The following is a 16,271-nucleotide window of genomic DNA, read 5'->3' as shown; positions in this document are numbered from 1 at the left end:
ATTTGGAGCAAAATAGATGAAAGCCCAAAGCCAGAGCAGGGCAGAGTAATTTCACATTGACTTTTTTTTTTTTTGGCTGTGCTGGTCTTGGTTGCAGCATGTGGGATCTTCATTGCAGCATGCAGGCTTTTGGTTGCAGTATGAGGGATCTAATTCCCTGACCCATGCCCCCTGCACTGGGGAGCATGGAGCCTTAACCACTGGACCACCAGGGAAGTCCCTCACATTTACTTATGTAAAAGAGTTGCAGGCACAGCATCCATCCAATATATTGTAAATTCCTTAAGTTCAGGATCATTATTAGACCTCAGTAGGCAGTAAATATCAGTTGAATAATAAGATAGATTTGCTTTTTAAAAAAGAATAAACTATTTTTGAGATATATTAATTTTTGTGAAATGGCCTTAACAGAAAAGTACATCTATTAAGTAAGTCTTAAGAGGGTGACCAAATTGATGCATATCAAAAAAGGAATGAATTATTCCTTACTTATTGTTTAGCTGAAATCATACTACTAATTTGTTTCTCTCCTAGCAAGTAAGGGCTTTTTATGCTCTGTGATGAAAGAATGAATTTATATTCTCATAAATGCTATTACTGCGCTTCCCACATGGATCAGTAGTAAAGAATCCACCTGTCAATGCAGAAGGCCCAGGAAACGCAAGTTCAATCCCTGAGTCAGGAAGATCCCCTGGAGGATAAAATGGTAACTCACTCCAGTATTCTTGTATGGGAAATCCCATGGAGCCTGTCTGGCTACAGTCCATGTGGTCGCAAGGAGTTGGACATGACTGAGCACCTGCACACGCATGCACAAATGCTATTATTTATTCAAATATCTACACGGACACTTGAATCTTTCTGATTCTAGTTTAAAAGATAACACATTTCATACCATTCATTAATAACTTTTTATAAGAGTCTGAAATTTAAGAAACAAAACTTATGCCAAATGTCTTTTTATTTATAACCATTAATAAATATGCATTCATTGCTGGCAGAGACCTCAGCACTTGATAATAAAACTTTTCAAAGCATTTTGAAAATACAAATACTATTCTAGCCAAAGGTAGTTCAGACATTAGAGGCATTAGTTACAGAGAAGTGGTCTCTACTTGCCTACCTGAAAACCTTCACTATTACAAAGCTGAAAGCATCTAACTACAATGGAAGTCTATTAGGATAAAAAGCATCAGTGAGCTATATCCTACTCTGCAGACTTGCACTCACTTGAAAATGTTTACCTAACCATTAATCTAAACATAGACATGTATATTTTTCATTTTACTGTCTGTTTTTAAGATCTTCATTTGGGACACATTCACTCTTAACCTTTTCCAGGGGAAAAGTACCCATTATACCAAGGAAACTAGGTCCACAAGATTAAGTGAATATTAAAAAAATCAGCTATTAAAATGGTTATTCTATACTCTTCTGTTAAGTCTACTGCATAAATATACTAGAACATTTATGACTATATACTCTATATTTTATATAAGAGCCTTATCCTCAATATCCTATATTTCTATTCTATAAAAATATTAAAATGTCCTAGAAAAGCTATTTTTTTATGTCTAAGTTATATCCCTTATACCTGACAACCATACAATAACCCCTTCTTGGATCATGCATGCATCTCAATCTTCTATGAATACAGTTAAAATGTAGATTAAAGCACATCCTCTGGATACATACATAATTTCTTACAGGGCAAATCTTATCATAAAAACCCTATAAAGCAGGTGTTATGTTTCTTCCTCAACATTAGCATCTTAAAGGAAGATTAAATAAATTTTAACATGGGGGTTTCTCATTATTAGAAAGTTACTTTCCCACTTTCTACAGTTTTATTTTCATCACTAGAAATATTATTTTTTGAATAGCTATATTAAATACAGACTTAATATTTAAATATAAGAAATATGTTTATATTTTTATAGAAATATAAAAAATATTAAAATATTTTATATCTGATGTGAAATATTTTCCAGAAGAGCTAGTAGTATTTAGTGTACAAAATATAAAAATATGCACATGAGGTAAGAATTCATTCTCAAATTATTTTATTCTTCCTCTGACTTGAAAAATTCTATTTTTCAAATCTGAGGATATCTGTGTACTTGGATTTATGTTAAACATATGATAGTTCATGAATGAGCATTGTTTGTAATATTTAAGAATAATTATTGACTTTTATGAACAAAATTTATAAAGAATCTATATAATCAAAGCCATGCCTGATTCATTTTTTAATCAATCATACTTTTACTGCTGTGGGAACTGTTACCATCAAAGCTTCCATCCCCATTATCAGAACTGACAAGACTGCTGGAGCTTGCCAAATGTTAAACATGCACCCTTTGACTTCCTCAGCATCATCTTTCTGGACTCTACTCTTTAAGATCTACATATGAATGCCATCTGCCAAGAAAAACCTCACTGTTTATAAAAATCCCTGTAAAGCTGTTTTCTTCACGAATTAGAAGATCTTACAGACAATCAGGGATGGCATTGCCTATGTTATGTATAATGCTAAACAATATAAATCACCTCATGTTCAGCACAAACCAAAATATCTGAAAACCAATCCTGACTTTGTGAATGATGGGTCTTGAAAAAATTATTTAAGTACTTTGATTCTCAGTGTCCTCATTTAGAATATTTAATATGTTGAAGGTAGAGTTACCTCTACTCTCTGGCCAGTTCTAAAATGGTATGATTCTGAAACCACTATAAAACCCAACAGAATAGAACAATGTGATTATTATATTCAGGTTGGTTGCAGATGCTAGTTATTAGTCTATTTATATTGGGCATTATCAGAATTCAATGATTTAGAGCTTTATAGTTGGGAAAGGGCTTCCCTGGTGGCTCAGACAGTAAAGAAGCTGTCTGCAATGCAGGAGACTTGGGTTATATACCTGGGTTGGGAAGATCCCCTTGAGGAGGAAATGGCAACCCACTCCAGTATTCCTGCCTGCAGAATTCCATGGACAGAGGAGCCTAGCGGGCTACAGTACATGGGGTCGCAGGTTCACGACTGAGTGACTAACACAAAGGGCAAGATCACTTGGCCTTTACTACCTAACATAAAGCTGACACATAAGACATCAAATACAGTCAACAAAAGGAAAAGAATTAAAGGCAAATATTGAAGTTTTAAAGAATACCTCAGGTGCTACAAAGTTTGCAGTGTAGCATGGAGTTAAGAGAAGTCCATTTTCTCCTCGAAGTTGTTTTGCAAACCCAAAATCACAGATCCTAATGGAGTCTGCACTGGCTGATTCATCCATGTATAAAATATTACTAGGTTTAAGATCACGATGAACAACCTTGAGCATTAAAAAAAAAAAGGATGACATTTCTATAGCTAACTACCTATTATAAGTTAATATATTTCCAGGAAAAGGAACTGTTTCAATCATGAAATTTTGAAAATGACACTTTCTCCAACCTTGATAGCCTTGACAACCTGAAGTATATAGGTGAATTATCCCTATCAGATAGATGTGCCAGTTTTTATCAGGCCACCAGTTTTTTTTAGTCATTTCCAATCTCAAAGCTGAATTCTCAATTCCACTTGTAGACATAATGAACTAAGACCCTATTCAAACCTCCTCACTATGGTAACCAAATATGAAAACTGAGTTAAAAGAAGAAAAAAAAACTACTTTGAAGATATTGGAGAATGAGCAAAAGGAGATAAGATTCTGGTGGGGAGTACATACTTGGCTGAAGGAGGGAGTTGCATGAGTAGGTTCCCATATATGTGGCTTTTAGCAGAAAGCTAAGTACAGTTCCTATGGCACTCAGTGGTAGTGAAGGGATGCAGAAAAGCCCACTATCTTTCTGGCCTGGAGCACCAGAAAAGAAATACTGAGAAACTGTGAATGCTGAGTGGAGGAATACAGTAAGGAAAAGAGCCAAAATGGACTCTTGAATCAAAAATGTGTGAAGGGAGCTCAAATGACAAAAGATATAAACAGAAACCACAGCTGCTGCTGAAAAAGCAGAGCTTTCAGTGCAAACCTTAAGAAAATTACCCACTGAAAACAAAAGAAAACTAAAATAATCATTAGAGAAAAAAATAACACAATATAACAAATCTCCACAAGTTAATATTCAAGTGTGCAGTACAGAATCCAAAATTTTCTGATATATGAAGAACACTCTCCTAAGAAAAAAGGACACAGTTTCAAGAAAAAAGAACATCTATTCCAACTCCAAGATAAACCATGTTAGGCTTAACAGCAAGTGTCTTAAAGTGGCTATTATTATATGTGATATGATAGATATGCTAGCTAATGCTATGATGGTAATCATATTGTAGTATATACATGTCTTAAATCAACATGTATACCTTAAACTTACACAATGTTATATGTCAGTTATAGCTCAACAAAATGTACTGTTCAAAATTGAGAAGACTAAATACTAAAGAAATTTAAAAAATAAAGTCGCTATTAAAACTATCTTCAATAAAGTAAAACAAAACATGCTTTTAATGCATGAAAAGTGAGCAGAAAAATAGAAACAATAAGAACTAAATAAAATGCTAGACATACATAAATAAAATATTCTGAAATTCTTTATGTGGTGATTTTTCTACTGATACTATCCACTTCATTTAATTTAATCCTATATTTAATCAGCTATTTTTTTCCATTTATTTTTATTGGTTGGAGGCTAATTACTTTACAATATTGTAGTGGTTTTTGCCACACATTGACATGAATCAGCCATGGATTTACATGTATTCCCCATCCCGATCCCCCTCCCACCTCCCTCCCCACTTCATCCCTCTGGGTCTTCCCAGTGCACGCCCCGAGCACTTGTCTCATGCATCCAACCTGGGCTGGTGATCTGTTTCACCCTTGATAATATACATGTTTCGATGCTGTTCTCTCAAAACATCCCACCCTCGCCTTCTCCCACAGAATAATCAGCTATTTACTACATTAAAAACTCTTTCGAGACAAGGATCAAGACTTAAACTCAGAGTTGAATCTGAAACACCTTTTGCATTGTCTGGCATGTAGAAATGCTCAATAAATGTCTGTCATTAATTTATTTAATTGATGCATTAATTTATTTCTAAAATAAAAGATGCTTATCATTTTCTTCTCAAAAATTATGGTCATCCTTTATTTTAGAGAATGTTGATAAAGACAATCAAATAATTAAATTATTATAGAACTACTGCTTTAGTATTATACAATTTATATTTCAAAGTGTTGAAAATGTACTCTATAAAACCATAGTGAAAAATGAATACTGGCCCATGTAGAATTTTCACTAAGCCAATTCTGAGTTGCTCATATTTTTTAGTTTATACTTAAGTGGGTATGCGTCCACTACTACAACGGATTCAAACTTAAAATTTTAAATTCTTTGTGACTTTGTTTCCTTGGGTAGCTATATATATAATAGAAGTGACCTTTTTTAGTAATCCAATCAATTTGTTCTATGAAGATATAGGAAACAAAGTAACAGACCTGCCCTTCCAATAGAAATTTTAATGTATTAATACTTCAAGTGTTTAGAATCAAAATTTCTTACTGTATTGGGGGAGGGGTTGCTAACAATCAAAATAAACAGTTCTGCCAGAACTTTATCTGCTAGCCATAGTATAATTTGATAGTTTGTCTGTGTTTCACTTTCAAGTCTGATGAGGCTTAGTAAATTAAAAGTCAAGGTTAGATATTTATATAATTCAAACCACTTTAAAAATAATATGCTATTAAATTGGTGCTAACAGGTAGAGAGAACAAAATTTATAATAAGGTATTACCTAATTTCCTAAACTTATAACCTTCACTACATAATGAATTTTATTAGGCTATTCCATATAAAAATATGTGATAGAAAAAGTAATTCATTTTAGGTATCATCTTCTATATATAATTTTGTGAAGATATAAGTCCCAGAATTAAAAGGAAGAATATAACTACAACTTACTCCTTGACAATGAAGATAGTCAACTGTCTTAGTTATTATAAACAGTACATCACTAGCTTCCCGTTCTGAAAAACATTTTTGTTTGAGAATACGGTCAAGTAGCTCTCCTCCTTTCATCAAATCCGTAACAAGGTAAACATATCTACCATCATCATAAACCTAAAAAAAGAACATATTTTTAAAATGTTATTGTTTATAATTCTGAAAAGTTTTCAATTATATTTACTTTGATTTTCAAATGAACCTCTAGTGTAAAAAATACACTATTCCTTTAGTATTAATATAGTACAGACTCTACTGAAAATTAAACTGGCTAAACAGACTCAACACCATTCTGTGAGACCATGTGAAACATATAATTTTATTAACTTTTGAAGATATCTGTTATACTTCATCAAGGTGTATAAGTGGAAAAATAGAACTCTGTGACTCTCAAATAGCACCTATGACATTTCTGACTGTATTATAGCCACTTTCCTTCCTTAATAATAGTAAGCTTCCTTCTGGCAGTAAATATGTTGTTTTTTAACATCCTCCTCACATTCTACTATCTGACCTGGCAACTTAAATACTTGTTGAATTCAAATGTTGTATCAAGGAGAAAAAATAAATATGTATACCCTTTTACTCAAGGCATGTCATATCTACATCTACACATATAAACACATACATGTAGACATATATCTATCTATATACACATATAACATATATTTATATATGTATAAAGTACTATTTAAGGATTACAAATCAAAATGTATATCATATTATCTGAAACAAACTGATCAAGGAGATGGTTTGTCAGCATTCAGTAACATCTATTAATATTAGTTCATTTTAGAAAATCTACAGAATAATAATATTTCACCCAAGTAACAATCCACAGTGCTACAGCCAACTGCTGTACAATCAAGGAAATAAAATCTCCTAGAATTTGGCAGATTCTGAATCTCTTCTATCTTGTATATTTGAAGTACTAGAGAATAATAAATGTTGCTGGTGATGTCATCAACTAGTTAACCAGCTAGAATATATTTAAGTAATCAGGACAATCTCATTTGCCAACCATCATGGTTCCTTTCTGATATTATACAAGGAGGGTAAGAGTGCAGAATCACAGGGATGAAAGAACTGAAGTGGCAAATTTGAGTCTTAATATTTTATGGCATGAAAGTAAAGATACCATGGATACGGAAAGTTCAATAGGAAAACAAAGTGCCAAGTCATAACTTCATTAGCTTAGCAGATACATAAATTTTTAAATACCTACATCCTTTAAAGTGATAATGTTGGGGTGCTGTCCATAGCGCATTAAAATTTCAATTTCTTCTGAAGGATCTCTCTTAATTTTGTCAATGATCTAAGAAACAAGAAAAATCACAGAGGAAAATTATTTTCTTTGTCTAAAAATGAATGACATGATTTCAATTTGGTTGTATTTTCAAGCAAATAATAAAACTCAAGAGTGATGCTTACCTCACATTATTTTAATATTTAAAACGTTCCTATAACTGAAACTTAATAAAAAAACAACATAGTACTTTCCTCAACATTATATTCCATCTAACTGAAAATATACAAACTGATAATTTGATCCAAATAGGACAGTAATTGTCACAATTTCTCAATCTTAGAATACTATGTTACAATAAAATTATTCAAAAGCAAGACATTCAAAAAACATATTGCTTCTCCAAAATAATATCTTTTTTTACTGAACAAACCAAAGTCTTGGTAAGAAATTCAAAATAAAAATATTAAGTCAAGAGTTTTACTTCAGCATTTTATCTTTGCTTTCTCCATTTGTTCCACTGAAAAATTGTCAGTCTGCAATTTAACTTACACATATTAAAACAAACAAAAAAAATGTTAGCCTCAGAGACAATACCTTCACTGCAAATTCCATGTTGGTAGTGGTGTGTATGCACCGCTTGCAAACAGAATAGGAGCCAATACCAATATCCTCTTTCAATTCATACACTTCACCAAACTGTGCAGCATTTCCATTTATCTGTTTTTGTTAAAAAGTAAAATACAAAACAGCAATATGGTTTCACATTTTTTGTCTTTTCTCCTAAGTATATGCTCATTTTAAATCTTTAAAAAATCAAGAATAAGTCTAGAGAAATTTTATCAGTATTTATAAATGGCTTACACAGATTCTAGGTGATCTGAGCATACAGATTCTGAAGGTTTTCTAGATTGCCAAAGCCAATATGATAAATCAACTAGCTAATGTATCACCCATTACATTTTCTTGCCAAAGACATCACATAAATACATAATTAAAAGTTACTACTGTCTGCTTTTTTCCCAGAACATGGAAAGATCTTTAATCCATCATACATAGATAAATGAAGAAGTTAAAAATCACTGTAAATCAATCAGCAATAACGGGAAGAAATAATTATCCCTAGTCTGAATAATCTACGTGAAATTTACCTGAACAATTGGTAACACATTTGCACTGGTGATAGGAGTGATTTTATATTCTTCTGCAATAGAAGTTGCAACAAAGCTGAATCCTTTGAAGAGTTGATGAGCATTAGCACTGGCTGGCAAACCAGGAGAATCTAATGTCCAAATAATTAAATTTAATTAGAATTAACAGTTTTATGATATGAAATGCCAACATTTCTTTGAGTATAAAAGAAATCATTAAATGTTACCATCAGACATACTATATTATGTATTTGATTTACTGTATATTATCTGTTTCCCAATCAATGGACATGAGTTTGAGAAAGCTCCAGAAGATGGTGAAAGACAGGGAAGCCTGGCCTGCTGCAATCCATGGGGTCGCAGAGTCAGACATGACTGAGAGACTGAACAACAGTAATACTAGTATGCAAGCTCCATGTAGATTACGATTTTTGTCTATTCAGTTCACTTCTGCATCACCACTGCTTAGTATTTACACAGTAGGTATTCAATATTTGTTGAATGAATGTATGAAACAGATGTCAATAAAAGTAAACCACATTAACTTCTGAATCATAAGAGTTAGAGAGATATATCTCATATCTTACTTCCTACTCACATTCTCTAATGCATTATCATGTCAAAAACATTTTTAAAAAAGAAAATGTTCACCCTTTGCTCTAGTCCCTGCTTCCCTAATGAACAATTACCATATAAAGCCACTACTTGAAAGGTATCCAAGCAATGCTAAATAGGATCTACACTTCTACACAGGGAAAACCACCCTTTGCAAACTTATAATTCTTTCAGTTTTTAATCTAACAAGCTAGTTTATTTTTTAACCATCTAAATGAATAAAAGCCCTGATTTTACACATGAACATGCATTACCTTTAGGTGTTTTTGCAGTAAATTCAGGATCAAAACAAAAAGCATCATCTGGTTTTCCAGAAGCAGGTTTGAAGGGCGGCTGGACTTCTCTTTTATATAATTTCTAGAAGAAATGGGAGAATGATATGAAAACTAATTAACACTTGAAAAACTATTAAAGCAGAATATGATATTCACAGTCCTTAACAGAAGACTCACAATTTCTTAAATGAAATTTCAACAAGCTTCAGATACCTATTAACCAAATTCTAAATTCTACCCTGTTAACCAAATTTTGTATACCATCTAAATTTGAGAGATCATATACAGAATCAAATGAGACCAAGCAACACAGCAGCAATGCCATAGGTTCTATCCACAAGTAACAATGCTGTCCAGTTTTAGATTTCAAAAACTGACTTGGGTTCTCACTGGTAAAATAACCACAAAGAATATCACAATGTTACCATGCAGAAATAACTAATGACATTCTAGGATTTCAAAATTAATAATTACTCTATCCCTAAGAAGTATTCATTATACCTAAAGTAATTTGCTTTCACATAAAAATATGCATGTAAAAAGAATTCAAAATTTAAACTTCTCTAACAATCTAACTTGATGAAAGTGAAAGAACAGAGTGAAAAAGTTGGCTTAGCCAACTTTAAATTAGCCTCCAACTAATAAAAATAAATGAAAAAAAAAAAAGCTCAACATTTGGAAAACTAAGATCATGGCATCTGGTCCCATCACTTCATGGCAAAGAGATGGGGAAACAGTGGAAGCAGTGTCAGACTTTATTTTTTTGGGCTCCAAAATCGCTGCAGATGGTGATTGCAGCCATGAAATTAAGATGCTTACTCTTTGGAAGGAAAGTTATGACCAACCTAGACAGCCTATTGAAAAGCAGAGACATTACTTTGCCAACAAAGGTCCATCTAGTCAAGGCTAAGGTTTTTCCAGTGGTCATGTATGGATGTGAGAGTTGGACTGTGAAGAAAGCTGAGCACCGAAAAATCAATGCTTTTGAACTGTGGTGTTGGAGAGGACTCTTGAGAGTGCCTTGTACTGCAAGGAGATCCAACCAGTCCATCCTAAAGGAGATCAGTCCTGGGTGTTCATTGTGAGGACTGAAGCTGAAGCTGAAACTCCAATACTTTGGCCACCTCATACAAAGAGTTGACTCATTGGAAAAGACCCTGATGCTGGGAGGGATTGGGGGCAGGAGGAGAAGGGGACGGCAGAGGATGACATGGCTGACGGACCTACTCGATGGACATGAGTTTGAGTAAACTCCGGGAGTTGATGATGGACAGGGAGTGCTGTGATTCACGGGGTCGCGAAGAGTCAGACACGACTGAGCGACTGAACTGAACTGAACAATCTAACTTCCTAAAACTTATGTTTTTGAAAGACATATAAAATAGCTTACAGTATATGCAAGTCTACTTTTTTATGGAAGCATAGTTTTGCAAAAACTCACAGTCCCACAGCGAGGGAAAATAAATAGAAGACTACTGTAAACTAACTTTCATTTAGAGGCCACATATGACAAACCTAAGGCAAACATCATGCTAAATGATGAAAAACTGAAAGCATTTCCTCTAAGATAAGGAATAAGACAAGGATGCCCACTCTCACCACTTTTATTCAATGTAGTTTTGAAGTCCTAGCTAAGGTAATCAGAGAAGGAAAATTAAGGAATCCAAATTGGAAAAGAAAAAGTACAATTGTCACTGTTTGCAGATGATATGAACTAATACACAGAAAATCTTAAACAGGCCACCATAAAACTACTTGAGCTAATCAATGAATTTAGTAAAGCTGCATGATACAAAATTAATGCACAGAAATCTCCTGCCATACACTAACAACAAAAGATCAGAAAGAGAAATTAAGGAAACAATACTATCTACCATTGAAACAAAAATAACAAAATACCTAGGAATAAACATACCTAATGAGAAAAAAAAAAACCTGTACTCAGAGAACTATAAGATGCTGATGAACAAATCAAAAATGATGCAAAAAGATGGAGATAATACATCATGTTCTTGGATTGGAGAAATCAATATTGTGAAAATAAATATATTACCCAAAGTAATCTACAGATTCAATACAATCCCTATCAAATTGCCAAGGGCATTTTTCACAGAATTAGAACAAAATATTTTATAATATGTATGAAAACAAATAAATACCAAGTATTGATTATATTCTTTGCAGCCAAGATGGAGAAGCTCTATACAGTCAGCAAAAACAAGACGGGGAGCTGACTGTGGCCCAGGTCATGAATTTCTTTTCTTTTTTTTTTTTTTCATTTATTTTTATTAGTTGGAGGCTAATTACTTTACAATATTGTAGTGGTTTTTGTCATACATTGACATGAATCAGCCATGGATTTACATGTATTCCCCATCCCGATCCCCGCTCCCACCTCCCTCTCTACCCGATTCCTCTGTGTCTTCCCAGTGTATCAGGCCCAAGCACTTGTCTCATGCATCCAGCCTGGGCTGGTGATCTGTTTCACCCTAGATAATATACATGTTTCGATGCTGTTCTCTCTAAACATCCCACCCTCGCCTTCTCCCACAGAGTCCCGAAGTCTGTTCTGTATATCTGTGTCTCTTTTTCTGTTTTGCACATAGCGTTATCGTTACCATCTTTCTAAATTCCATATATATGCATTAGTATACTGTATTGGTCTTTATCTTTCTGGCTTACTTCACTCTGTATGGGCTCCAGTTTCATCCATCTCATTAGAACTGATTCAAATGAATTCTTTTTAATGGCTGAGTAATATTCCATGGTGTATATGTACCACAGCTTCCTTATCCATTCATCTGCTGATGGGCATCTAGGTTGCTTCCATGTCCTGGCTATTATAAGCAGTGCTGCGATGAACATTGGGGTGCATGTGTCTCTTTCAGATCTGGTTTCCTCGGTGTGTATGCCCAGAAGTGGTATTGCTGGGTCATATGGCAGTTCTAATTATTGCAAAATTCAGACTTAAATTAAAGCAAGTAGGGAAAACCACTATACCATTCAGGTATGACCTAAATCAAATCCCTTATCATTGTATAGTGGAAGTGACAAATGATTCAAGGGATTAGATCAGATAGACAGAGTGCCTAAAGTACTACGGACAGAGGTTCGTGACATTGTACAGGAAACAGTGATCAAGACCATCCTCAAGAAAAAGAAATGCAAAAAGGATCAATGGTGGTCTCAGGAGGCCTTACAAATAGCTGAGAAAAGAAGAGAAGCAAAAAGCAAAGGAAATGCAGAGTTTGAATGCAGAGTTCCCAAGAATAGCAAGCAGAGATAAGAAAGCCTTCCTAAGTGATCAATGCAAAGAAGTAGACGGAAACAACAAAATGGAAAAGATTTAGAGATGTCTTCAAGAAAATCAGAGATATGAAGGGAACATTTCACCCAAGGATGGGCACAATAAAGGACAGAAATGGCATGGACCTAACAGAAGCAGAAGATATTAAGAAGAGGTGGCAAGAATACACAGAAGAACTATACAAAAAACATCTTCATGACCCAGATAACAATGATGGTGTGATCACTTACCTAGAGCAAGACATCTTGGAATCAAGTGGGTCTTAGGAAGCATAACTATGAACAAAGCTAGTGGAGATGATGGGATTCCAGTTGAGCTATTTCAAATCCTAAAAGATGATGCTGTGAAAGTGCTGCCCTAAATATGACAGCAAATATGGAAAACTCAGCAGTGGCCACAGGACTGGAAAAGGTCAGTTTTTGTTCCAATCCCAAAGAAAGGTAATGCCAAAGAATGTTCAAACTACCACAAAATTGCACTGATCTCACACACTAGCAAAGTAATGCTCAAAATTCTTCAAAATAGGCTTCAACAGTACGTGAACCGTTAATTTTCAGATGTTCAAGCTGGATGTAGAAAAGGCAGAGGAACCAGAGATCAAATGCCAACATCAGTTGGATCATTGAAAAAGCAAGAGAATTATAGGAAAACATCTACTTCTGCTTTATTGACTATACCAAAGCCTTTGACTGTGTGGATCACAATAAACTGTGGAAAATTCTGAAAGAGATGGGAATACCAGACCACCTGACCTTCCTCCTGAGAAATCTGTATGCAGGTTAAGAAGCAACAGTTAGAACTGGACATGGAACAACAGACTGGTTCCAAATCAGGAAAGGAATACATCGAGGTTGTATACTGTCACCCTGGTTATTTAACTTATATGAAGAGTATATCATGCGAAATGCTGGGCTGGATGAAGTATACACTGGAATCAAGATTGCTAGGAGAAGTATCAATAACCTCAGATACACAGATGACACCACCCTTTTGACAGAAAACAAAGTAGAACTAAAGAGCCTCTTGATGAAAGTGAAAGAGGAGAGTGAAAAAGTTGAAACAGTGACAGACTTTATATTTTTGGGGCTCCAAAATCACTGCAGATGGTGGCTGTGGCCATGAAATTAAAAGACACTTGCTCCTTGGAAGAAAAGATATGACCAACCTAGACAGTATATTAAAAAGTAGGGACATTACTTTGCAGACAAAGGTCCATCTAGTCAAAGCTATGGTTTTTCCAGTAGTCATATATGGATGTGAGAGTTGGAGCATTGAAATATGTATATTATCAAGTGTGAAACAGATCGCCAGCCCAGGCTGGATGCATGAGACAAATGCTCAGGGCTGGTGCACTGGGAAGACCCAGAGGGATGGGATGGGGAGGGAGGTGGGAGGGGAAATCAGGATTGGGAAAACATGAAAATCCCTGACTAATTCATGTCAATGTATGGCAAAAACCACTACAATATTGTAAAGTAATTAGCCTCCAAATAATAAAAATAAATGAAGAAAAAAAAAAAAGAAAGCTGAGTGCCAAAGAATTGATTCTTTTGAACTGTGGTGTTGAAGAAGTCTCTTGAGAATCCCTTGGACTGCAAGATCAAACCAGTCCACTCTAAAGGAAATCAGTCCTGAATATTCATTGGAAGGACTGATGCTGAAGCTGAAACTCCAATACTTTCGCCACCTGATGTGAAGAACTGACTCATTGGAAAAGACCCTGATGCTGGGAAAGATTGAAGGTAGGAGGAGAAGGGGACAACAGAGGATGAGATGGTTGGATGGCATCACCGACTTAACGGACATGAATTTGAGCAAGCTTCGGGAGTTGGTGATGGACAGGTAAGCCTGGCATGCTGAAGTCCATGGGGTCAGAAAGAGTTGGACATGAATGAGTGAGGGAACTGACTGATGGAAACAAAAAGACTCCATATAGCCAAAGCAATCTTGAGAAAGAAAACTAAAGTTGGAAGAATCATGTTTCCTGACTTGAAACTACACTACGAAGCTACAATTTAAGACAGTATGATAATGGCACAAAATTGGAAATATACACGAAAGGAATAGGATAGAAAGAACAGAAATAAATGCACGTACATATGGTCACCTAATCTGTGACAAAGAAGACAAAGGAGAAAAGGCAGTCTTTCCAATAAGTGGTGTGAAGATAGGATTCTCCCTTTTACATTTTACTTAAACTTTTTTTTTTTTTTTTACTGGAGCACAGCTGATTATCACTCTTATGACAGTATCAGGTGGACAGCAAAGGGACTCAGCCATACATATACATGTATCCATTCTCCCCCAAACTCCCCTCCCAATTTGCAAATCTAAAAATCAAACAAAAAACAACAGCAGCAAAAATCATGGTGTGGGGATAACTGGACAGTTACATGTAAACAAATGAAATTAGAACACTGCCTAACACCATACAAAAAAATAAACTCAGGGTTCTCTCATGGCTCAGTGGTAAAGAATTTGCCTGCCAATGCAGGAGACATAGGTTGGAACCCTGCTCTGGGAAGATCCCACATGCTCTAAAGCTACAAAATCCCTGCGCCACAACAACTGAGCCTGTGCTCTAGAGCTGGGAAGCCACAATGACTGAAGCCCATGCACCTAGAGCCCATGTTCCACAAAAACAGAAACCACTGCAGTGAGAAGCCCAAGCACCACAACTAGAGAGTGGTCACCGCTCCCCACAACTAGAGAAAAGCCCATGCAGCAAAGAAGACCTAGCACAGCCAAAAATAAATAAAATTATTTAAACAGAAAAAAAATGTATTAAAGACCAAAATGAAAGGCTTGATCCTATAAAACTGTTAGAAGAAAATGTAGGAAAACCATTCTTTGACATAAACTGCAGCAAAATTTTTTTGCCTCACCTCCTAGAGTAATGAAAAAAAAAAAAAAACAAACAAATGGGACCTAATTAAACTTAAAAGTTTCTACACAGCAAAGGAAATCATAAACAAGATGAAAAGACAACCCTCAGAATTGGAGTAAATATTTGCAAGTGAAACAACTGACAAGGAATTAATCTCCAAAATATACAAGTACTTCATGCAGATCAATATAAAAAAAATCCAATCAAAAAATGAGTGGAAAATCTAAGTAGACATTTCCTAAAAGAAGACATACAGATGGCCAATGAGGCACATGAAAAGATGATCAAAATCACTAATTATTAGAGAAATGCAAATTAAAAATACAATGAACTACCACCTCACACCAGTGAGAATGGCCATCATGGCCTTTATCAAAAAAAATCTACAAACAATAAATGCTGGAGGGATATGGAGAAAAGGGAAACCTCCTACACTGTTGGTGGAAATATAAAACTCATAGAGCCACTATGGATAACAGAATGGAGGTACCTTGAAAAACTAAAAATAGAACTGCCATATGACCCAGAAATCTCACTGCTGCTGCTGCTAAGTCACGTCAGTCGTATCCGACTCTGTGCGACCCCATAGACGGCAGCCCACCAGGCTTCCCCCTCCCTGGGATTCTCCAGGCAAGAACACTGGAGTGGGTTGCCATTTCCTACTCCAATGCATGGAAGTGAAAGTGAAGTCGCTCAGTAGTGCCTGACTCTTCGTGACCACATGGACTGTAGCCTACCAGGCTCCTCCATCCATGGGATTTTCCAGGCAAGAGTACTGGAGTGGGTTGCT

The 16,271-nt window shown here is 35.2% G+C and overlaps 1 protein-coding gene across 9 annotated transcripts in view; it reads right to left on the bottom strand.

Moving 5' to 3' along the window:
* Nucleotides 1-16,271, bottom strand: part of RPS6KA6 (ribosomal protein S6 kinase A6) — a 241,360-nt gene that overhangs the window by 52,695 nt on the left and 172,394 nt on the right. For all 9 annotated transcript variants that reach the window (XM_043897083.1, XM_043897076.1, XM_043897075.1 and 6 more), the window contains 6 exons: nucleotides 9,267-9,369; nucleotides 8,398-8,528; nucleotides 7,844-7,966; nucleotides 7,226-7,315; nucleotides 5,959-6,117; nucleotides 3,171-3,332 (listed from right to left, as the gene is read on the bottom strand). In XM_043897083.1, the coding sequence (XP_043753018.1) occupies nucleotides 3,171-3,332; nucleotides 5,959-6,117; nucleotides 7,226-7,315; nucleotides 7,844-7,966; nucleotides 8,398-8,528; nucleotides 9,267-9,369 (768 nt within the window). The remainder of the gene's footprint in view (nucleotides 1-3,170; nucleotides 3,333-5,958; nucleotides 6,118-7,225; nucleotides 7,316-7,843; nucleotides 7,967-8,397; nucleotides 8,529-9,266; nucleotides 9,370-16,271) is intronic.

Source organism: Cervus elaphus, chromosome X (genome assembly GCF_910594005.1).
Source record: "Cervus elaphus chromosome X, mCerEla1.1, whole genome shotgun sequence".
Classification (NCBI taxonomy): domain Eukaryota; kingdom Metazoa; phylum Chordata; class Mammalia; order Artiodactyla; family Cervidae; genus Cervus; species Cervus elaphus.
The sequence above is the reverse complement of the archived record's forward strand: the minus strand, read 5'-3'. Positions and strand labels throughout refer to the sequence as shown.